Source organism: Dasypus novemcinctus, chromosome 7 (genome assembly GCF_030445035.2).
Source record: "Dasypus novemcinctus isolate mDasNov1 chromosome 7, mDasNov1.1.hap2, whole genome shotgun sequence".
Lineage (NCBI taxonomy): Eukaryota > Metazoa > Chordata > Mammalia > Cingulata > Dasypodidae > Dasypus > Dasypus novemcinctus.
This window is the reverse complement of record NC_080679.1, coordinates 65,811,477-65,836,285: the sequence shown is the minus strand read 5'-3', so window position 1 is coordinate 65,836,285 and position 24,809 is coordinate 65,811,477. Positions and strand designations below refer to the sequence as shown.

General features: G+C 37.2%; 1 protein-coding gene across 16 annotated transcripts in view; it reads left to right on the top strand.

Moving 5' to 3' along the window:
• ITPRID2 (ITPR interacting domain containing 2) overlaps window positions 1-24,809 on the top strand; it is an 87,753-nt gene that overhangs the window by 32,316 nt on the left and 30,628 nt on the right. For 6 of the 16 annotated variants that reach the window (XM_058300543.2, XM_058300540.2, XM_058300538.2 and 3 more), the window contains exons 1-7: window positions 14,884-15,446; window positions 15,829-15,874; window positions 19,268-19,317; window positions 20,113-20,169; window positions 22,118-22,157; window positions 22,241-22,339; window positions 23,535-23,743. In XM_058300543.2, the coding sequence (XP_058156526.1) occupies window positions 15,242-15,446; window positions 15,829-15,874; window positions 19,268-19,317; window positions 20,113-20,169; window positions 22,118-22,157; window positions 22,241-22,339; window positions 23,535-23,743 (706 nt within the window). In that variant the 5' untranslated portion in view covers window positions 14,884-15,241. Of the gene's footprint in view, window positions 1-6,042; window positions 6,320-6,401; window positions 6,504-14,883; window positions 15,447-15,828; window positions 15,976-19,267; window positions 19,318-20,112; window positions 20,170-22,117; window positions 22,158-22,240; window positions 22,340-23,534; window positions 23,744-24,809 lie in introns of those variants that run through there. The other 10 variants (XM_071216234.1, XM_058300547.2, XM_058300548.2 and 7 more) reach the window with 5 other exon arrangements.

The window sequence follows — 24,809 nt, the reverse complement described above, 5'->3', positions numbered from 1 at the left end:
AAAAAAGAGTCTTTTCTTGACGCCTTTCTTTCCCTTACATACCACCCCTGATCCATAAATGAATCCTATTGGCTCTATCTTCAAGGTATACCCATAACTCCACCATTTCTTATCATTTCCACAGCTCCAACTCTAGTCTAAGCCTAGATTATTTCACAAATCATCTAGGTTTTCTCCTAACTTCCCTCTTTACCCTCTAAGTCTATTCTACCTATAGCAGCCAGAGTTAGTCCTTAAAATAGGTAAGATCATGACACCCCTCTGCAGCATACCCCAAATAACTTCTGATCTTACACATTAAAAGTAAAAGCCCTTCAATGCCCTACAGACCCAACAGGCTATGTACCCCTTCCCTCTCTCATCTTACAACTGTCCTCTCACTTAGGAAGAGTGGGTGAACCGAGGAGGAAGGAATTCTCAGGAACAGAGCAATAAAGCTAGTAGAAGAATGAAAGCAAGTGAAGGAGACTGAGAAGTTGGAGGAGCAGAAAATATAGGGTCAAGGAAGAAAAGACAAGAGTAGCCAATCCTGTGAAAAGCTATGAAAATACCTATAAAATGAAGGCTGAAGAATATTCACAGAATTTGGCATTTTAGAGGTCACTGATAACTATTGCTTCAGTGGACTTGGAATAGCTTGCTTGGGAAATAAGGAACAGAGCTGACCAGGATCATAGAGAAGGATGGCTGCCTGGTATTCATAACTCCGAATCTATACACATATACACATAATCTTTACGCCAAACGTTTATGCAGAGCTCCAGCTCTGTACTAATTTCTGCATGCTTGGGGCTACATCTTCATCAGGTTATCTTATAAGCACCTCATATAATATGTCTGTAGCAGTTTGAAATGGTTATGAATTCCAAAAATGGATACAGGATCTTGTTTGTAATCTAGTCTGTACCTGAGCGTGATTAAGTTATGATTAGGGCTTTGATTGGGCCACTTCGTTAGGGCATTGAGTCCCTGTCCCTTGCTGGGTGGGGACTCAAGATAAAAGGCATGACAAAGACAGAGTTGAGGGTTTCTGATGTTGGAGTTTTGATGTTGGAGTTTGATGCTGAAGTCTTAACCTGGAGCCCCAGGAAGTCAGCACGCAGTAGAAAGAAAGGCAAGCCCCGGGAAGAGAGGAACTGAGCCAGGAGAAGAACACAGAGGAATAGAGATGGCTCCTTAGACACAGCAGAAACCCCAGGGAGAGAGAAAGAGCCATTCACCTGATAGTCTACAGCTGACCTTGTGGAGAAAACAGAGGAGCTGAGCCCAGAGGAACGAAAGAAGCCTGAACCCTCAAAGACGTTGACAGCCATCTTGCTCCAACACATGGAAATAGACTTTGGTGAGAGAAGGAACTTATGCTTTATAGCCTGCTATCTGTAAGCTCCTACCCCAAATAAATGCCCTTTATAAAACCAAACAATTTCTGGTATTTTGCCTCAGCACCCCTTGGGCTGACTAGTACTAATGAGCTCATTTCCTTTCTTCCTTCTTGTTCTCCTTACTTCAGACAAATTAACCCCAATACTGAGCTCCGAAATTCTTTTCACATTGAATGACATCAACACTTAACCTAAAGTAAATAACAAACCTTGGGGGTCATCCTGGTTCTTCTTCCCTATTCATTTCTAATCTGCCAAATCTGTTTATAACTCCCCATCTCCTGCTCTAACTCATGAATTTATCAACAATCCCCACCGTCACCACCATACACACACTACTACTGAGCTTCATAACTGGTTCCCTTGCCTGAGGACTTCCCAAGAACTATTCTTTCTCCTATATATTTACCAGTTTATTTTATTTTATTTATTTTATATTTTTAAAGGAAGTACTGGGGATGAACCTGGGACCTTGTACATGGGAAGAAGTCACTCAAACCAATGGCCTACACCTGCTCCCCAATTTTTTTTTATTAGAGAACTATGAGCTTACAAAACAATCATGCATAGTGTGTAGAATTCCCATACATCATCCCTCCACCAACACCCTACAATGTTGTGCAACATTTATTACAGATTATGAAAGAACGTGATCAGACAATTACCAGTAACTATGGTATATTTTTTCCATATACCTCCTATTACTAACACTATGTATTAGTATTGTACAGTTGTTATAGTTCATGAGAGAATACTCTCATATTTGTACTTTTAACCAAATGTGCCATCTTCCACTACATGGTTCACTGTGTTATACAGTCTCATGCCTTGTACATTCTATTCAGAGTGTACACTCAGTGGCTCTCACTTTCATTGGAGTTGTGCAGTTATCACACCAGGAAACCTTTGAATGTTTTCCTTAGTTCAAAAGAAAAAAATCCCATATCCCCTATTATTGACCCTTACAGTTGATATACTTTTTTTGATATTGATGCAAGAATTTACAATATTGCTGTTAACTAGTCCATAAGTTACACTAACTGTGTTTTTCCCATGTATCACTGTATTCTTACCATCTTGTAAAAGTATGAAAGTTCTAGTTCATAGAACATTCTTGTATTTGTATTGTTAACCACAATCCTTACCCATCCCTGGGTTCACTGTGTTATTTATTCCCTATATTGTTCTCTAGTTTTCTTTCAATTGACATTTACATCTCTAGACTACTCTTTTCAGCCACAATGCCATTTATAAACCAGCCATGTTAGTTATACTCACTATAATATGCTATCATCACCTCTAACCATTTCCAGTAAAGCTATTTGAATATTCTACATACTTTAAGCATCATTACCCCTTCTCAGTCCTCATCCTATCTCCTAGTAACCCATAGTCTAGGTTTTAACTCCACGTGTTTATTCTTCATATTTAGTTCATATTAGCGAGACCACATTTACCAGTTATTTTTTAATAAAGCACTTTAGTTAAAAACTCAAATCTACTTCCAGCTTCCCACTGGCAACATAACAGTCCCTTAGCACAGCACACCAAGGTCTTTGAAATTCTGCTCTCATCTACCATTCCAACCTCAATTTATGACACTTTCCCAGTTGCCTTAATATAATCCAACTGAAGTATATTGCATAAGGTCATATATAAACTTCCCACACTCTTACCACTTCTGGAACATATAACTAGAGTTTTTGAAATTCAAATAAATTTTCCACCCTAAATTGTAAATATATTGCCAAAAGTTTGGGAAATAAAAGAAAAAAGTGAGCTTTAATGTTGCCATTTTAACAGAACATCTTTGTTCATTTCCTTCCTAAAATTCCTCCATGAATGTACATAATTGAACAGTAAACATAATTTGCATATTTTTTCCAATATTTTTAGTTATTCCTTGTCATGTTGCATAAAAGGAACAGCAAATATAACAAAATATTACGTATTGACCAAAAAAAAAAATGGAAGAAGAAAGAGTAGGGACAAAATAGAGCTACAAATAATGTTTAAAAATCCATGCCAGGATGACTTACTCATCTACATGGGTAAGCTATTATACATCTTTGACTCTCAATTGTCAGTTAATCAATTTCCAGTGCCCTTGAGATTAAAAGCAAATGTCTGGTAGTTATAGCTTCCCTTGGATCATATTCACGATCTGAAGTAAAAAGGCTACAGGGTTATATATTTACCAGTGCCTAGGAAGATTAATTACCTAAGATAGTGCATCTCATTTCATGTCTTTGCTCATTCTGAGAATCAATTTAGGCAGTTGCCATTGCACAAATCACAGTGTGGTTCTCTAAAAACCAACTTTTGGGAGATGATTTGATAATATCAGTGTACCCATCTCTTATGTGTTAATTCATGGGCATATATTGATACATTGAAACAGTAGTATATAATCATGTAGTGGCTGAATCACATTAGTAGCTGAATTGCTGTCTTTTAGGAAAAGCTTCTTAAATTTTTAATTAAAAAATTTCTCCCCATTTTCAGGGCTAGTTGATTCGGTAGGTGAATTGTTATATACTCCTTAGCGGATTCCAACTTCCATGGCCACTTTCCTGCTAGGAAAAGCTTCTCTTCAAGATAAATTTTTAAATAAATCTTAGGTGAAATCTTAAAATTTCAGGTCTTTATGCCTAGCAGCTTAGATGTGCTGATTGGAAGGACAGATGTTAGGCTGAGAGACAAAAGTCCCTCATTCTGATCATGTACCATGAACCGCCTTGGGGAAATCCTCTGACTATAAGAATGTAGCTGGGCCAAGGATGTTACAGCCTTGGCCCTTTGTGTCTAGTGGATGTTAGGCCGGGAGAATGCAAGCACCAGTTGATTAACATACTCAAGTTTACAGGGATTCTTACTTTCCCCAGCCTTGTTCCAGAATTTAGCTATATTGAGCAACAAATTTAGGCCCTGAAATATTGACTTTACTGAGGAATGTTAATATTACATGCTGGCAAGAAGCCTGGATGCTAAAATCTTTGTTTCCCATTTTCTGAGTTTTAGGCTTTTCAGAAGATTTGATAAAAGTAGTTTTTTCTATTTTTGCCTTTTTCAACATTTGCAGGGCTGTGGAGATAACCTGGTTCATGTGAAAAGAACATTCTTTTGCCTGCAACCCAGATTGGATTTCTATTACATACACATTTTCTTTGCTGAAATACACTTATCATGTTTTGGTACATGATTACATTTAAAAGATACATTAAACAACACTACTATACATATCTTAAGGTAGAGCTAATTATTCATCAGGAAAAGTGGGAGATCTAAGGCAGTCATTCCAGTGATAGTAGGGAATAAGACAACTGCCTGGCTGATGAATGAATATATCCCTATATCTATATGATGTTGAATGCCTTTGAAATGTATTCATTTTGTCTGCAATGGCTTTGCTCATAACAGGTTTGCTAAAATATATTTGAGAAACGTGTATGATTTACACTGATATGGTCAAGGTAAAATGTTAAAATTATTGTAACTGCTGCCCAAAGCTTCCTGATGAAAGTATTGTGTGTAGACTGGGAAGCACAACTGAACTGATGATGTAGGTTCTTGTCCCAATTCTGTTAGAAACTAGTTGGCTGACCTTGGGCATGCTACTTCAAATTTGAGTAGTTTCCTTTCCTGTAAAATAGGGGAGCTGTATTAGGTATTCCATTCCCCAGGATTCCACCTTCTCATGGGTCACACCAGTCCTCTGCCCATCAACAGTAAATGAAGAATCCCCTCGGTATAATGAGACTGATTGCTAACATTTCTCTAACAACAGACCTGGAATTTCAAATCGCAAGTGGAAAGGCGGAGTTACAGTTAGGGCTCTGCCACTTACTAGTGTGTGGCCTGGGGCAAGTATTAACATCTTTGAAACTTAGTTTCCTTACCTATAATAAAATCACCTGATATATAAAGTTTTTGTGATAAACGAGACACTGTAAATGGAGCCCTAAATACAGTGTCTGGCACAAAGCAAATGGTCAATAAAAAGTATCCATTATTATCATTATTATGTCCTTGGCTCCATGGGAATAACTGCTCCTCTAATAGCCCTTTTCCAAACTGAATATCTGCACTACTGCAATTACAGTATTCAAATGGTTTAAAGGTGCCAACTTGGATTGAATCATTTACAAAATATGGAAAGACATGGACTAAGGAGATTTTTTTAAATTAAGCAAAACAACCTGTGCGCTGACCTTTAGCCTGTTGTTCTTTTATTTAATAAGTCTATTAATAAATGCAACTCTGAGCTCCTTGACTAGTACTAATGTAATCCAGATCAAATATGCTACCTGACAGCTGTAATAAACCTTTTTTGTCCCAAAGACATTTTTATGGAGGTTTGCTTCACTTTTCTGTTTGTTTGAAACAAAATTATTGGGGAGTTCTTAGTTTAGGTATCTTATCAAGTAGATAATAAGTCCCTTTAACTTTTGCTCTAAATAGGTTATACTTAAATATAACCAAAAGAGATAAAAAATCATTCTTAGATGGACAAGATAAACTTTGAAGACTGCATGAATATTATTTTATAACTTAAAAACAACTACTTAACCATAAAAATAAAGAGGACTAAAATTCCCCCAAATGTGGGAAACCGGAATACTTCATTTGACTCTTCAGTATAGCAGGAAATATCTGTTTGTTTATTATGACCCTAGTGCTTCCACAGCCAGTTTAGCTTTCAAACACAGGAGTTTTCATTCTACTTACCGACAATAATTGTCCCCTTGGCTTGTGGAAGCTGATAATGTACAGGGGGTTCAAGGAGAACACTTGCATAATTAAATCCTGTGCTGCCTGGCTTTTCCCACAATTTAGGGGTGGGCTTTGTGTGAATAGGCAACCATTCTAACTGCAAGGCTCCCTATGGGGTATATTAATTAACTCACAATAGTGTACTGGGTCAACCTGTGTTCAAGGTGATTTTAAGGACTATCAAATCTTAGAGCAAAAGTTCTGAGTTACCATTATGTGTTCAAGCATATCTTCCTGTTACTCCAGGTTTTTCCTCATTCAAGAGATGTGAGTCTCAAGTGATCTGTAGCAGATGGTGGAAAACTCATCACTTGTATTTCTGCTAGAAAGTTCCCTGCAGGCTGGAAGGTGAGTAGTAATATGTCAATAGATAGATAAATAAGAATGTACATGGACTCAACAGATCTTTACAATCTGCGTGCTAAATGTCCAGAATTTATCTAGTCATTGTATAGATGTTTAATTCATTAAAATACTTTCATTTTAAATGTTTCTTGGGAACTGGCTTATTACTTTCTGTCTCTATAGCTCTATTTCCTTTAATATTTTATCATTTGAATAACTCCCATGGGACTTCAATCATTTTAATAGCAATTTTAAAGAATTGCCCATAGTAACTTTCTCAAAATTGCCTGGAGTTATTATTTATCAAAACTTGATTTAATCGGAAGAAAGGAAGTATTAACTATATGCATTTTATAGTTTCTGAATTAAAGAATAACCAATTCTTTAATTCAGGGCTGTTATGGATCTACTAGTTCTGCTCATCATCACAGTGCTAGTTGAAATGGCGTGTCCTAATTTCAATGTTCTACCTGCTCAACCTGCTGCTTATGAAACAGGTATTTTTCAATTGATGATAAGAAGGGGAATTGGTAGATTGCAATGCAGAAAAATAGTCAAAAAACTGTTTACCAGAATCCTGTCTGAGTCTGGCAGAAACCCCCCTCTCTTCCCATTTTATCTACCCCTAAAACTTGCCAAGCCTTGTTTGCTTTGGCTTTATTTAAAAAATGCATTTCTGGTGAGTGAGGAAAGGTTTTGTACTGTGCTTTCAATGACTCACCCAAAATAACTCCATTCAACTTGTAAAAGGTCCTGTTCTGAATGCAGATTGTGTTTGTTCTGAGATGGGTATGAAGGAGCTGCAGAGAGGAGATTAGAGAAGGGAAATGTGGTGGGAGAGGCCAGTGCAGTTTATATTTACTCAGGTTCCAGAACACCAGGAGAATTACTTAAAAAACAAAAACATTTTGTGGGCATTTTAAAAAGAAATGTTTATGAGTTTGGTACCCTTTAAATTTTTAAAGATACATCAGTATTAGATACTTGAATCATCTAGTCACCAACTTCCCTTGTCCTGAGCCTCGTAAAATGTGGTAGGGTAGATTTCTAAGAAATTATGTAATTCCAAATATATACGTAGTGAACTAATAAATTTAAAAAGTTAAAAATGGATCAAAATAGGAAGCAAATAAATAACATAAGAGCTAAAAATTAATCTTAGGAAGAAAAAGTGTATTAATAAATTGACTAGCACAGTGTTAAAGGTGGGAACTGCAATAATGTCATCCTCCTGTTTTGTTATGCACTATATAAAAATGCTCAAAATCAAACGACATGGGTATAGACTGACCGTGTGATACTGATAGATATACTTCTTTAAAAGCTTTTATGATTCAAAATGTCAGAGATCAACAACAAAATTTTAGGGTAGGGCTGGAAAGGAAAAGATAAACGATTGATCCAAATTTGAGCATTAAGGCTTCACAGAAGAATTTAAAACATTTTGGTTTCTTTTCCCATGTATAACTATGCCCAGTAAAGAGGATTTCAAAATCTCCCCTGCGTTGTTTCATGAATTTATGACACAGACCAAAAAAGCTTATTCTGTTACATAATCTTGCTTTGCTCTTTTGTTGATGAAGAATAGATGAGCCATTCTTACCTGTTGCTCAGAAACACCAGAGAATTCCACCACTGAAAAGAAAACAAACAACCCCAAGATTTCAATGCAGAAAGGTTAAATTTAGCATTATGCAGAGAACTGAAGAAATTGTGATCTGGGAATGGTGAAATGAGTGATAAAACTGACAAGTCTTTAATAAGTACAAAAGCACAAAGTATAAACTGATAATTTACCCAGACTGTGTGAATATTTTGCAAGGCAAAGTTCCATGCTATTAACACCTGCTTCTCCTTCTGGTGTGTACTTGGGTAAGTAAGGGAAATCAAAATAGCAGATTGCTGTGACATATTAATGCTTATTTATGAGGACAAGGAACTAATCTAATAATCCTTGAGTTGTTGCTAATGTGGGAGGACCCCAAGAATAATTAACATGTTTGAATTTGTAGGCCTTAAACGTGCAATTTTATTACTTTTATGCACAATAACTTACCACAGTGACTTAAAGAAAAATATCAAAGGACCAATCTAAGTCAGACTGACTGTTCCTAATAGTCCAATTACATGATTTGTAATTAAATCTTTGAAAGTTTTTGAAGCATTTACTAGTTGAGTAACATTTCCCTTTCATTCTTTTTAATCCTATTGCAAATTATTCCACTAGTATCTGGAAATATTAAAAGGATACTGGGGGGAACAAAAAGATATCCCATTGAAATGAATGTTAGAAATCCTGGGTTAAAGAAAGCTAAAAAATTTAGTTGTTTTTAAGTCTGAAGATCTTCTCATGTATTTAACATTCTTTGTGACTGGGAGGCTAGAGGAAACATAATATACAGTGTTTTCACATTTATTTCATATAGAATTATTTTCTCCAGGCAGTTGTATTGAAATATAAAATACCTCCTAACCCCTTTTTTGTCTTAATAAAGGGTGAAAATTTGGTAAAACTGCAACTCTACCGATTCGGATTCTTTTTTTTTTTTTTAAAGATTTATTTATTTCTCTCCCCTCCCCGCCCGCCCTGCCCCGGGTTGTCTGCTCTCTGTGTCCATCCGCTGCGTCTTCTTCCTTGTTCGCTTCTGTTGTTGTCAGTGACACAGGAATTTGTGTTTCTTTTTGTTGCATCATCTTGCTGGGTCAGCTCTCCGTGTACGCGGTGCCAGTCTTGGGCAGGCTGCATCTTCCCTCGCACTGGGCGGTTCTCCCTATGGGGTGTACTCCTCCCCCGTGGGGCCTCCCTACGTGGGGTCACCCCTGCGTGGCAGGGCACTCCATGTGCGCATCAGCACTGCGCATGCACCAGCTCCACACAGGTCAAGGAGGCCCGGGGTTTGAACCGGGGACCTCCCATGTGGTAGACAGACGCCCCAGCCACTGGGCCAAAGCCACTTCCCTCAGATCAGATTCTAAATTACCAAGATCTTAAAGCCCAGAAAAAAAATTTTCATTACATAAATATTATTGAAGAAACAACAGCATAACTAACACCTGAATGCCTTAGTCTACACAATAGAAAATCTTGGTTTATAATTTTGAGGCACATGTAAGATCTGGAAAAGCAAAAACAACTCAAGCACTTAAACTGGGCCTGATGTTTCATTTATGATTTAGGCTTTTCCATTTAAAACCGTCTAACTTAATCAGAGTATGTTTTCTTTCCTAACCTGAATTTAGACCATTTGTAAAATTCAGCTGCATAAGTATGAAGGTACATGCCATTTAGTAGGATAAGAATAATCTCTCTGATGGAAAGTGATTCCTTTAGCTTTCTGTACTATAATAATCTAATAGCTGTAGTGAGCATCTATTTTATTTCATATGATCCTCACATCAGCTCCAAAAGGTAGTTAACATGATTGCTATCTCATACACAAAGAAAGTGAAGCTCAGAGTTATTAGCTGTCTTGCTCTAGGCCATCCAGCTAGACAGCAGGATTTCAAATTTAAGTCCAACACCAAAGCTCCTACTGTTTCCACTATACCATGCTGGATGGAATTATCCACATCTAATATGAATGTATTTCTTCCTCTTCTCTGTAAGCCTTCATGTAGAGCTTTTGCAATGTGAATTTGCAGTTAGTCTACAATACAAGAACTTATTTGGAAAAATACCCTTGAAGAGGCAAACGGCTAGATTTCCACCTGTGTAGCATTCATTATTGAATAAATGAAGCACCTTGAACATTTTTTAAAAATTGAAAATAAAATTAAAAGCACCTATTTTTTAAGATGATGACATGCTGTTTCAAGGATTTCCTTCTCTATTATATCTGCACCTTCAATATGTTGCATTGAAAATTACCATGTAGAAAAAAACACATCATGCTATTAGAGATTTGATGATTGCTATACTTTATTCTAATATTACCTGATAGCATTTTTTCTTTATTATTGTACTCTAGTGGTTTTGTTTTTAAGTATTAGCTGTGATCTGTTTATATTTCTCAAGAATTCTTTCTTAATGTTGCCTAGAAGTACATTTAAAAATAACAAAACCAAATAAAATAGGCCTTAGAGAAAAGAGGCAAATATTTTATCAGTTTGAACGTACAAAGCATAAAGCATAGGATACAGGCATATCCCAGAGATATTGCAGGCTTAGCTCCAGACCACCACAACAAAGTGAATATCACCATAAAGCGAGTCCCATGAATTTTTTGGTTTCCCAGTGCATATAAAAGTTGTGTTTATATTACACTGTAGTCTGTTAAGTGTGCAATAACATTATGTCTAAAAAACAATGTACACACTTTAATTAAACATTTTTCATTGCTAAAAAATGCTAACCATCATCTGAACCTTCAGCAAGTAGTATCTTTTGCTGGTGAAGGGTCCTGCCTCAATGCTGATGGCTGCTCACTGATCAGGGTGGTGGTTGCTGAAGGTTGGGGTGGCTGTGGAAGTTCCTTAAAATAAGACAAAAAAAGTTTTCCACACTGAATGACTCTTACCTTCATTAGAGATTTCTCTGTAGCATGTAATGCTGTTTGAGAGCATTTTACCCACAGGAGAACTTCCAAAATTGGAGTCAATCCTCTAAAATTCTGCTACTACATTATCAACCAAGTTTATGTCATATTCTAAATCTTTGTTGTCTTTCCAACAATGTTCCTAGCATCTTCACCAGAAGCAGACTCCATCTCAAGAAACCACTTTCTTTGCTCATCCATAAGTAGCAACTCCTCATCCATTCAACTTATATCATGAGATTGCAGCAATTCAGTCACATCCTCAGGCTTCACTTCTAATTCTAGTTCTCTTGCTATTTCCTCCACTGAAGTCTTGGACCCCTCAAAGTCATCCATCAGGGTAGGAATCAACTTTTCCCAATCTCATGTTAATGTTGATATATTGATCGCCTCCCAAGAATCACTAATGTTGTTAATGGCACCTAGAATGGACTGGTGAATCCTTTACAGAAGGTTTTCAATTTACATTGCCCAGTTCCATCAGAGGAATCACTGTCTACGGCTAGAGTCTTACAGCATGTATTTCTTAAATAATAAGATTTGAAAGTCAAAATTACTCCCTGATCCATGAGCTGCAGAATGGATGTTGTGTTAGCAGGCATGAAAACATTAATCTCACACATCTCCATCAGAGCACTTGGGTGACTAGGTTCATTGTCAATGAACAGTAATATTTTGAAAAGAATCTTTTTTTTTCTGAGCATAGGTCTCCATAGCAGGCTTAAAATATTCAGTAAATCATGTTGTAAACAGATGTGCTGTCATCAGGCTTTGGTGTTCCATTTACAGATCACAGGCAGAGTAGATTTAGCCTAATTCTTAAGGACCCTAGGATTTTCAGAGTGGCAAATAAACATTGGCTTTCAACTTAAAGTCACCAGCAGCATTAGCCCCTAACAAGAGAATCAGCTTATCCTTTGAAACTTTGAATCCAGGCATTGACTTGTCCTCTCTAGCTATCAAAGTCCTAGATGGCATCTTCTTCCAACAGAAGGCTGATTCATCTACATTGAACATCTGTTGTTTAGTAAAGCTACCTTCATCAGTGAGCTTAGCCAGATCTTCTGGATACTTGCTGAAACGTCTACATCAGTACTTGCTGCTTCACCTTACACTTTTATGTTATGGGGATGGCTTCTTTCTTTATACTTCATGAACCAACTTCTGCTAACTTCCAACATTTTTCTATAGCTTCCTTGCTTCTTTCAGCCTTCATAGAACTGAAAAGATTTAGAGCCTTGTCTGGATTAGGCTTTAATTTAAGGGAATGTTGTGTCTGCTTTGACCTTCTATCCAGATCGCTAAAACTTCCTCCATATCAGCAATAAGGCTGTTGCTCACTTATTCTTCATGTTTTCACTGGAGTAGCACTTCATTTCCTTCAAGAACATTTCCTTTGCATTCAACTTGGCTAACTTTGGTGCAAGAGGTCTTAACTTTTGGCCTGTCTCAATTTACTTGCCTTCCTCCTTAAGCTTAATCATTCTAGCTTTTGATTTAAAGTGAGAGACATGTGACTCTTCCTTTTACTTGAACACTCAGAGGTCATTGTAGGGTTATTAATTGACTTAATTTCAGTACTGCTCTATCTCAGGGAATAGGGAGGCCTGAGGAAAGGGAGAGAGTTGGGGGAACAGCCAGTCTGTGGAGCAGTCAGAATACACACGTTTCTTGATTAAGATCACTCTTTTATATTGGCATGTTTTCTGGTGCCCAAAACAATTACAATAGTAACATCATAGATCACTGATCACAGAGCATCATAACAGATATAATAATAATAATAATGAAAAGGATTGTAATATTGAGAGAATTACCAAATGTGACATAAATAAGTGATCACACGCTGTTGGAAATATGGTGTCGATGGGCTTGCTTGATGCAAGGTTGCTACAAACCTTCAATTTGTAAAAAATGCAATATCGGCAAAGCATAACAAAATGAAGTATGCCAGTATTTATTTCAAGAAGGATTCACTGGGCAAGTGTAGGGGGTGTAAGAAGAATACTGAGAAATATTCTTTACTCTTTCACAGGTTAGTCTGGCTGGGAAGCCAAACATACCCTCGGGAGCCAGCTAGATGGTTATATTATTTACTGTGCAATTCAGTCCCAAAATAAATGCTGGAGGCCTTCTGTTGTATATCATGTAATTGTGCAAGAAATAGAATTAGGAGTATAGAAATGGAGTGAGAAGTAAGGACAGAGTCAGCAAGAGAGTGTGGAAATCATTGAAGCGGGAGAGCAACACATAGGCAGGGTAGGGGTTCTCAGGACCCTGGATGAAACTGTGAAGGCAGCATATATTGTTCTTCTTGGCATTTGACCAGTCCTTTCAGTGTCTGTTTTCAGGACTTCTCTCCCCTTCCCTCTTTCCCCTAGGCAGCTAGATTCTGGCCTATTGGGGAGCCATTTTGTTGTAAGATTCTTGAAGACTGAGAAGTCTTTAACATTTAAAGAAATGATCTTCTACGCTCTCTATTTAGGTTCTTTCATGGAAATTCCAAGCCAATGAGATACTAATGTCATTAGTCTAGCATCCCTTAAATTTTACTATATTTATGTCTATCAGGCCCAGGATAATATTATGTTCTTGACTGCTAGTCTAGATTTGATCTCGTAGGTGTTGGTAAACCATTAGGAGTTATTGTTGATTTAAGAAATAGGGTGTTTTGGAAATTTTAAATTGGGAGCTGTGTTCTAGAAATGAGGTAGGAAACAATGGAGGCAGGAAAATCAACATGCTATTTTTAGTAATCTATGCCTTATGTGTGAGTGCCTGGACAAAAACTGGGCAGGATTTCTACCTCAAGAGCGTTCTACCTTCTAAATCTCCAAAATTTATGGTTGTCTTTAATCAATCACAATTGTTTTATTCACCTTGCAATTCTAATATTTCCATTTTGAATTTTACCACTGATTTTAACATCAATATTGTAAATCATATAATGAAAAAAATTTCTTCCTTAAAATAGTTTATGCAGAATAGCCTTTTAAATCAAAATAAGATAAAAAAGGTGGTCTCATTTGTTCTTCAGATTAAAACCAATGCAATAAAAAGTTTCAAACAGTAGTTATACGTGTAGAGTGTTTAGATGCAATGTTTAGGGGAAATAGTTGCGTGATATGTTACTTTGTGTCTGCTTTTGGATAAGATTTGATAGTTTTTTTTCTGCTAATGAAATTTAAAGACTAACAAAAGGGAATGCTCAAGCTCATTCTAAAAATAGTTCTGAACCTTGACATCATTTGTTTCTTGTAGTGTCTTGCAGTACCAAAATTGAGGCAAATATTTCTATTTTTCCAATCAGTCCTTGTATTTTCCTTCACCTCTCTATGTTCGACGTTCATGTGGAATTGACAGATTAAACAATATTCCTCAATTCATTTTCATGTACACGGCAACCAAGATAAATAACTTCCTGGAGCATGAAACTCGAAATCCATGAAGACTGATCTTCAGTTCTGACATTTTGACAAAGGTCAAAATACCAGTCGACGATAAGTCTTTCGTCCGTATCCACAATTCCTTGGATACTAAATATTCTACACTCAGGAGTCTCCTCAAAGACGAAGTTTGAAAGAGCCCAAGCCAACACTTGTTTCTACGCAGTGAAGAGGGGCGTTTTGTGAGACTTGGCCTTCCCATTTTATTTCTATTTGTGGCCCAGGGAGGAGGAGTTGAGAGGAAGAAAAGATTATTAACAAATAAACAAATCTGGTCCACTCTCCTAGCAGCAGCGTGCGGCGGGTCTACTGGGCTCCGCGCCGCCCGCCCGACTCCGAGCTCCCGCCCCGCGCGCCCCAGGCCGGAAGGGGGCGTGGGACGCCGCCGAGGGAGGGGCGCGCAGAAGCCGGCTGCCGGCGGCCCGCGTCAGGCGGCGCCCAGGAGACTGCAGGCGGGAGGCGGCGGCCCGAGGCCGGGGGCGGGGAGCGGGGGCCCGGCCGCTCCGCTCCTGGGCGCGCTCTCTCTGGCCACTTGCGCTCCCGCGCCGCGCCCGGCCGGCTTCATGTGAAGCGCCGGCCCTCTTCGCCCTCCCTCCCCTTCCTTCCCTCCCTCCCTCCCTGTCCCCTCCTCCTCCCGCTCCTGCTCCCCGGGGCCCCCAGCCCGGCCGGGTGCTGACTGCAGGGGCGGGGGTCCCTGCCACCGCTGCCTGCCGTGTCTCGAGCAGGCTTCGGCTGCAACTGCGGAACCCCCGCCACGGCCATGGACCGGCCCCTGGTGGCGTCGGCGGAGGAGGAACCGGAGTGGCAAGTGGCGAGTCGCAAGAGGAAGGCCTGGGCCAAGTGCCGCGGCTCCTGGCAGGCTTCGGAGACGGAGGATCTCTCCACAGAAGCGACGACGCAGGACGAGGACGAGGACGACGACGAGGACCTCCCCGGCGCAAAGCTGCCGGCGGCGGAGGGGAGAGGTCGGTGCGCCCGGCCGGAGCAACCGGCGGGACTCTCCGGGGAGGGCTGGCGGGCGGCGGGGCGGCGTCGTGCGCCTGGGGCGACGGCCGTGCGCTTTGGAAGAGCCTCCCGTGATTGATAGACCAGGGGAGAGGGCACTCTTCCGACCTTTAAACGCGCGCTGTTGACAGGGCGCCTCCAGCGTCAGCGCAGGCAGCACAGTCACCCCGGATGCCATCTGGCTTTCCCTCAGATGGAGACTGAGATAGATCGATATATATATATTGCTTAGGCTGCATTTTGCCCGTGGCAGATTTCCCGACCCGGAGGTATCCAGGTTGACTCTGCTGTGGGAGTTCCTCCGGGGTCGGTAACGAATTGTCCCTCCGTCCCACCCCGCAGGAAACGTGCCCAACGAGAAGATCGCGATATGGCTCAAGGACTGCCGGTGAGTCCTCTCGCGCCGCCCGCGTCGGGGAGGGAGATCCGCGCCGACGGGACGCCCGAGCTGTGACTCGGGCCACCGTCCCTCTGGGTTCCATGGCCATGGTAAACTCTAAACCGGAAAGTGAGCCGACACGTAGCCTCCTTGAAGCGATTGGAAATGGAAGTACCGGGACGGCTGATTGTTTGGTGACTGTGTTGACTGTGTGGTTGTTAGGACTTCAGCAGCCCATGCGTGAACTTAATATCAGATCAGAAACCTGTTCCGATAATAATGTCAGGTTATTATGTATGCCCGGTTTTCATTTGAAAGAATTTTCACACATCACTGGGCATTTTATTTTGCTTTTGTTTTGGCATTGTACATCTGGTATCACATAATTTTCCTTTCATGTGTGTTGTAGACTTTGATGTACTTCACTACACTAATTGGGCTTTCGTTTTATTTCTGTGCCTTAACTCTGGGGAACTATTAAAATTTGCAACTTTGTTCTTGTAGTTTACTTTTTTGGACATGGGTTTGTCAGATGGCACTGGAATTCACAGAAGGGAAGTAGAGCTTTGAAGGCCTCCAGACTGTACAAATCTGTTTAAGTACATGTTTGACAACTGGTACAAAAATGTTTGATAAAATACAGAGGAGATGAATCATATTGCAAGTAAATCTGACAACATAAAAATGTGCTTGTTTCATATTTTAATTGGTTTCCAATTTATTTGCTAGTTTTAAAATCTCACACGAAGAACCTTTTTTTTTTTTTTTTGGTGTATGCTTCTGAGCATTTTTTGCCTTCTCAACTTAGGCTCTTTATATTTTGTTCAAGAACCAGAGATAGAGAAGCCTTTTTTTTTGGGAACGTGATTTTCATGTGTGCCAATTTACTTTTCACCTCTAAGGACAGATAAAATATTGGTTGCTGCTATATTGACATCCTGTTTTGATGAATTGACTGGAGACTTACAAAGCTCCTTAACCTTTATTGGGGCTTCTGAGATTTAGTGAAATATATGGAGAGGCACAGAGGCAAGGACAAACCGCTTGAAGTCCTTGGACCCCAGGTTAACAATCTAACCCCTTTATTTTCAAATTAGGAGAATATGGCCTCAGATATTAGGTGATTCCACTCAAAACATGGATTTTAAAAATGACATTAGTGTGCGACTAGTTTATTTAATTGTGAAATATCAAAATGATGTAAAATTTAAAAGGTTGCTTATTCAGGACCTTTTAGGGGGAGATCTTACAAAAACAGTATTGTTCAAGTGTCCCCTTAGAAATGTAGTGAAGAGGATGTTTGTTACTTTTGCTCCTGTCTTTTCAAAACTTCAACCTCACTCTTGATTTAAATACAGTACTAAGTACAGTATTGGTTTTAGGCTTACTCTTTGCATCTTAAAGTATGTTTAGCATTCACAGTAAGTTTATAGTGTTTGTTTAAATTCCAGTATATGTTCAGAAGAATTTTAAAAAAGCAAGAGAAGAACCATTATGTTTGTTTTATCATATGATGTAAAGGAATTAAGATTGTGTAAGAGTTTATATCAAGTAGATTGTAAATAAGTCAATTTTTAAAGTATGTCTTTTAAGATAAATGCAAATAAAGGCAGATGTTGACATTGACCAAGACCCAATCATACCTGAAAATTCCAGAATTTTTGTTACTCCTTTCTCTTAGGTTTCCTTCTTGTTCCTTAAAATTGCACCTATTCTATACAAAGGTGGCATTCATTTGCACAGAAAGAAAAAGTCATCTTTTATAGTTGGCTTCATTATCACAGATTTGTCTACTAGGTTATATGCCAAAAAAGAGTGTCTTCTTTTTTGGGGGATAGTAATTTAGGTTCCCTCCCAGAGTGGCATATCTGTATATTTTGTACATCAAGAGGCCAAATGACCTGAAGAGAGTGTTTTTCCGTTTTGATAAATTTTCAAATAAAATATTCTTTATTTTCTTACTTTTGTCCCCATCCTGAATAAAGATACTATGTTTTCCTTCCTTAAAGGGAGCCTTTATTTTGACAAGCTTTTGTGTTTTGTTTTTTTGCTATGTTGAAACAAATTGCTTGAATTAGAATGTAAGAAGGGATAGAATTTTTGATTGATTTTGGGAGGGAGTATTTAGAGGAGTGATAGACTTGTTTTGGAGGGAGAATGCCAGTTATGTTGTTTATTTGCCATTTGCTGTTAGTGCACAGACCAGTGCAGACATCTGCAGAAGAATACTGTGTTTTGACCTAACTAAGAAAATAGCCTTCAGGGGAAAAGAATAGCTTTCTAATGGCATAAACTCAAATTTTATTAAAATTTATGTAAAAACTTAGCTCAAAAGTTTTATTAATATCTGTAAGGTAATTGCTTATGATTCTTTCACATTTCAAAAACACTAATTGCCAAAGAACTGCCATTGCTCATGGTGTATGTTGCTAGTGCCAAGTTCTAATATTTAATTGGCATTTCAGTAATATTTCTATTTTTTTGTGTGTGCCTTCACTTTCTTTATTTCTTTAATGGTACATTAAAAAAAATATGAGGTCCCCATATATCCCCCACCCAGTAATATTTCTTTTAAAGGGATATTTTCATAAGAGATCTCATGTCTAATATGAATTTGTAACAGTTATAAATTGTTTCTGAAGACAGGTTTGTATCACAAAATAGAACTTTAAAATAAAACAATGTGTTTCTTACTTTAACTTAGTCTTTGAAAAGTATTTTTGAATTTAAAAAAGAGATTTCCTAGTCATCTATGAACTACAGAATGTGAAAAAAATTGTTGATTTTCAAGTGGACGTTTAATTTCTTCTTATAGTTAAAAAAGAATGTATTTATTCATTTAACAGTAGAAACTGAATCTCAAGCTTTTCAGAAAAACATCAGAAAAGATAGTTGTTGAGTGGTGCTCTGAAATGCTAGTGATAAACAGATGAGGTTTAAGGAAACTTTTGGGCCTTATTTCTAATTAGACTCTGATTTTTAAACTTTATTAAGGTTGGATTTCTTACCCCTGAAGATTGGTTTTGTTTGTTTTTAATTCTATTTCCTGTTTACTGGGAAGGATTTAGGGGAGCAGATATTTTCTTAATGCCTGTTGTCATTCACTTTTTTTTGGTATAGAAAATGTCAATTCAAACCATTGGTAATTGTTGTTCTGCCTGTATTGCTGACTGATCAGATGTGTGATTAAATCATTTCTGGTGAATTGGCTTGGTGATAGTTATTTGCTTAGTTAGTAGGATATTATTTATGAAATCCTCTTGCATTCCTTGTATGGTTTGGGAGGAGAGTTAAACTGTGATTAGAAACTTGCTTAGCTGTAACTCTTTAAATAAGGTTGTGCAGTGACAACTCTCCAGACAGCTTTTCAAGACTAAGGCATGTATGTTTATGTGGTTTCAGTACACCTTTGGGAGCATCACTGGATGAGCAAAGCAGTAGTACACAGAAGGGTAAGATAAAGTTGCCTTCTAAATCTCTTCTTTATGAGGATCTTCATGTTTTCTCTGGCTGAAAATATGTTTATGAATTATAAGTGACGTTCATGTTTATAAAAAATGTTACTCTGAGATTTCAAAAGGTAGGAACTACGTCATAAACTATAAAAGTGATGAGTTGAAGCAAATTATCAACCTTTCTACTATGTGAAACTTATATACTTATTGTCCAGTTAGATATCATAAAGGTTAGTTAAACACAGAAATAAGATATGAAATACAAGGAAAATATATATCTAGTGAACTAGGTCAACTTTAATGCAACATTTCTTTGCTTACATTAACTGAAATTGCCACACCTGAAATTTACCACCTGTGCAGGACAGAATTCTAAAGTTCAAAGTACAACAAGATTGTGCAGGTAGTAGCAAGGCATATAAAAAACATTTACAATATCAGGAAAATCTTGCTTGAGCTTTTGATTTAAAAGGAGGGAGTAAGAGGAATGATTGCTCCAGGATCTGGTTTTCCATGAAACTCTTATTTAAGGTATGTTTTCTAATTGAGCATCTTCAAAGGCATAATAAGTAAAAATTAGTCTGTAGTCTGAAAACTTTACCTGGCTGCAAATTTTGACTTCTTAAAATTGTATAATCAGAACAATTTCTGAGTACTTTTAGGTTCTGAAATATTTTATTATAGCTTATAAAATGTTTTATTTGGTCAGTTTGTTTTAACTAGAGCAATGATTTTATATAGGAATTGGGAAGAACAGAATACCAGGATGAATTTTCAAATTTTTTTTTCCAGGTGTGCTTGCAAGAAATGGAGGAAGTTTTGAAGATGATTTGTCCTTGGGAGCTGAAGGTATTTTTTTGTTTGTTTGTTTTTTAAGAACTCTATTTCATAGAGGTTCAAAACTTAAATAGAAACCAAAACCATGAAAGTTGAGTGCTTTCCTGCTTTTGGTTCTCAGAGCTGAATTTAAATGTTGTAAAAATGGCTCAGATATATTTCACAGTATCTTCCATATATAGGTTGATAATCCAGCCTGTAGGATACATGTTCTGAAAAACCATTGTGAAATATTCATCTGCTTTCCTTGGACTCAAATGCTTAAAGGAACTGTTTGGGGCAAAGAATGGTGATAGAACTGAGGGAAGAATTGTCCCACAAAAGGAAGGAAACTTAAATATTTACACATGAGAAACCCAAATTGAAGCTTATTTTTAGAGTGAGTTAGCCTTATGTCATACTTACAGCTGCAGCATGTCTTTCTCTCTGCATTTAAATATCTATCTTTCCCCCTCTTCCTCTTTTTCCTGATTTTTACAAGATTAAAGGACAAAGTCAAAATCACAGAGTTAGTAGAATTTAATTAGAAATTACAATGCTGGTGTCTCTTCCACACTGCATTAGCATTTAGAAGTATTTTATGCTATGTTTAAATTTTTATAGATTATTTAATCTTTTATTGTGGATTAATAACGAAGGTTTCCAGCAGTGTAAAATTAAGAAGTAAATGCTTGTTTTTCTAGTATTATAAAGGGGTTTTGTAGATCTTTGAACAGGTTTTATTTCATGAGTTTAATAGAATATTGGCAGCTATTTAGCTGGGTTATTAATGTATGCTTTTTTTTTTTAAGAATTAATGGTTTTATTAAATCCTTTAAAATTCTAAGTTGATGAATGGTAATTAATCCACTGAATTTACTATCTTTGCTCTTTCGCTACTTAATCTGTAAAATAGATTATTTATGTAGATGTTTCTAACATTGAAAACTCTAGAATATCTGAATATGTTGTTATATTTAAAATTTCAGTTAATATGCTTTCTATAAAGAACTACAACTTACTGCTTCCCAATAAATATAATTGAAAACATTGTCAGCTTCTATTAAAATGCATTTCAGAATTACCGTATATGCAGTTTTTCATACCTGCTTTGGCAGTTTTGTAATATTGGATAATTTCATTGGAAACCAGAACCTAAAAGGAAGTCTCATAAAAGAGTGGAATTCTTATGTTGTTTTAATCAAAGTTCTTTCAAGACTGTTTTCGTTCATTCAATTAAATATTTATTGAGTTCAGTGTGTTAAGCACTTTTCTATGTGCTGAATATACAAAGAAGCATCAGAATAGATATTTTTGTAATTAATTTCATTCTTTACATTTGTTTTTAAAAGTTAAATGCAGTAAATTTAACTCACTTTAACCATTTACATTTATCAGTTTGGAAGTTGTTAACGTGGGGTAAAATTGAAAGGCAATTTCTAAAAGAAAACTTACATTGAAATAAGTAGAAAGTTTTAAATTATAGAAATGAAAAATTGGTTGTAACTAGGGTGACCATTTAATCTGAAAACAAAACAAAACACATTAGAAACTGATATATACTATTGCCATATATTATTGCTACATGTAGATAATGCTCAGACTTGTTTTCTTCTTAAGGTGTTCTTTATTAGCAGCTTTTAAATTTAATAATCACTACCACATATACCACATATATGCTGTGTATCTTCTTATCACTTACTCTAAATTGAGTATCCATAGGTCTTTTAAAATACTCAAGGGTAGGCACTTAGCTTGATTTGCTAAAAAGACAAAAAAATGCCCTTTGAAAGCTCCTGGTCCTGTTCTTATTGCTCTGTATATTACTTTTAATGATGTAGATTTAATGAGCCAAGACGAGTATAACATAGTAAGTGTTTATCTACATTATTGTGGCTAATTTGCTTTCTTGCTGATTGCATTGTAGTAGTCACTGTGCCTACTAACAGTTGTCCTTGGCGTTTATTCTTTTTAACTGTAGCGAACCACCTCCATGAAAGTGATGCTCAAATTGCAAACTGGTAGGTAGCTATGTTTGTTCTCTTCCTTTATAAGAATGAAGAACATTTTTGAAAGTAAAGTTTTATAAAATCTGTGTTTATAGCAATAATATCTTGGCAAAAGAGAGAAGACTACAGTTTCACCAGAAAGGGAGGAGTATGAATTCTACTGGATCTGGGAAAAGTAGTGGGACAGTTTCAAGGTAACTAATTATGAAATTATAGTGGGATTACATTGTGTTATAGATAACCTACCCTTCCTATTTTAAAAAAAATTGGGGTTTGGCCTTAATAGTATGAAATCAAGTAGAATCCAAAGTGTTTCCTGTACCAGCAAAATTGACAGAAAATTTTATTTATTGAAATTAAAGTAAAAGCAACAAATAGGTTATAATGCTGCTGAAATGGATTAATGACTATTTTGAACACTTCATTATACATAGTGGAATAACTTATACTTGTACATGGCCAAGATTTTCCATCAGGAGACTTCAGTTAACTCTGACCTAAAAATCAGAATAAACCTTTGTAATTTAAGCATAGATTTATTTTCAAAGAAGCCAGTACATATGCCTGTAGAATCAGTTTTACATTGTCCAAATTCTTGTGTTTGTGTCTTAGCATTTTTTCTGAAATATATCAAAATTTCCTTCTATTTATGTTCCCTCTCTCACTTTGCTGTTTTCTCCAGTGACTCTCAGAAAGTACAGTTCCCTCTCATATCAGAGGGAAGATATACCAATGGTTTATTTCCCAAAAGAATTAGGACAAGAAGTTACCTTTGTAAACCATACTCTCCTTACCTAATTCCTCCTACATACCAAGTGGAACGGGTTAGAGGGAAAGTGAAAATAAGCTCCTCCTTCATTTTTCTGAGATCAGGTTATTTACCTGTATTGCCTCTTCTAGGACAGCCAAAGAGCAGATAAGCTCAAGTTCCACAGAATGTCCCTTAGTACCAAAGTTCTACCGTCTTCCTAGAGTAATTTTCCTTTTCATTTCTTCCTTAATTTGTGTATTGTTCTTTCTCATCTGTCCTTTAGTTGTTTTACTTTCTTTATTGTGAATTTGTTAAAATGACAAAAAAAATAAGGTGAGGATTCATGTAGATTTCTCTTACTGACTGTGTTCTTAGGGGTTAACTCTTTTTCCCAACACAAACAGGTTGAGAAAATGGGCCCTTTTAACAGATTATACATACAATTTAGTACATACAATGTTATAAAGATGCTGAAATAAATAGTGGTTTAAAGAGCATAAGCTGTAGAGAAAGATTTTATCACAGGAAAGCAAGAATATTCATTTATAATGTGATGAGAACTATAGAGTTAATGTTTTCATGGTTTTTTTTCTTTTCTTTTCTTTTCTTTCTTTTTCTTTTTCTTTTTCTTTTTGTAGTGTTTCAGAGTTGTTGGAACTTTATGAGGAAGATCCTGAAGAAATTCTTTATAATCTTGGATTTGGACGAGATGAACCAGATATTGCTTCTAAAATTCCATCAAGATTTTTTAATTCATCGTCATTTGCCAGAGGAATAGATATTAAAGTATTTTTGAGTGCTCAGATGCAACGGATGGAAGTAGAAAACCCAAATTATGCTTTAACAAGTAAGGTTTTAAAGTGTTAGCAGATTATTTTAAAATTATAGCATCCACAGCAAGATGGTCTAATTTTTAAAGCCTTACTGATTTTCAGGAATTGTGCCAGAAAGTTACTAAATGAGATTTAAAATAATCACATTAAAGAATGTGAATAACATTTTCACTTTAAAAACCCTTTATAAGAAAGCACAGTAAGTGTTTTACTTATTCTAAATTTTTATTATTATATTTAAAGAGGTTACAGTTACCCATTCTTCTCCCCACCCAATTGTTGGTATACTTAAGTGTTGCCATAACTTATTCTTAGAGGGAAATGGACTTGGCCCAGTGGTTAGGGCGTCCGTCTACCACATGAGAGGTCCATAGTTCAAACCCGGGGCCTCCTTGACCCGTGTGGAGCTGGCCCATGCGCAGTGCTGATGCGTGCAAGGAGTGCCCTGCCACGCAGGGGTGTCCCCCGCGTAGGGGAGCCCCACGTGCAAGGAGTGCACCCTGTAAGGAGAGCCGCCCAGCACGAAAGAAAGTGAAGCCTGCCTAAGAATGGTGCCACCCACACGACACAAGAAGATGACGCAACAAAAAGAGACACAGATTCCCATGCCACTGACAACAGAAGCAGACAAAGAAACAAGACGCAGCAGATAGACACAGAGAACAGTCAACCAGGGGGGGCAGGGAATAAATAAATAAATCTAAAAAAAACCCAAAACTTATTATTAGAACCTAATACTTATCTTCAGATTGTTGTTGTTCAATAAGGAAAGAAGTAGTGGAGGGCCCTTGTAAGCATTAAATGAAGTTAGTCAATTTCAGGTGCTTTTCTATATATCTAAAATAGTATGGCTAATTTGATGATTTCTGTCATATTGTATCTGCCTATTTTTCTCTTTGTTTTTGTTCACCAGAGATTTGAAAAATGGGTTTTTTAGGGGTTCATGAATCAACTTTAAGACATCGATGAATCTCCCCACTCAGTCCCCAATTATGTACTTATATGCCTTTTCTTGGGAGAGTATTTGGAAGGGTCTTAATGAAGTATGCAATCCAGAACAAAATCACAGCTGTGGATAAA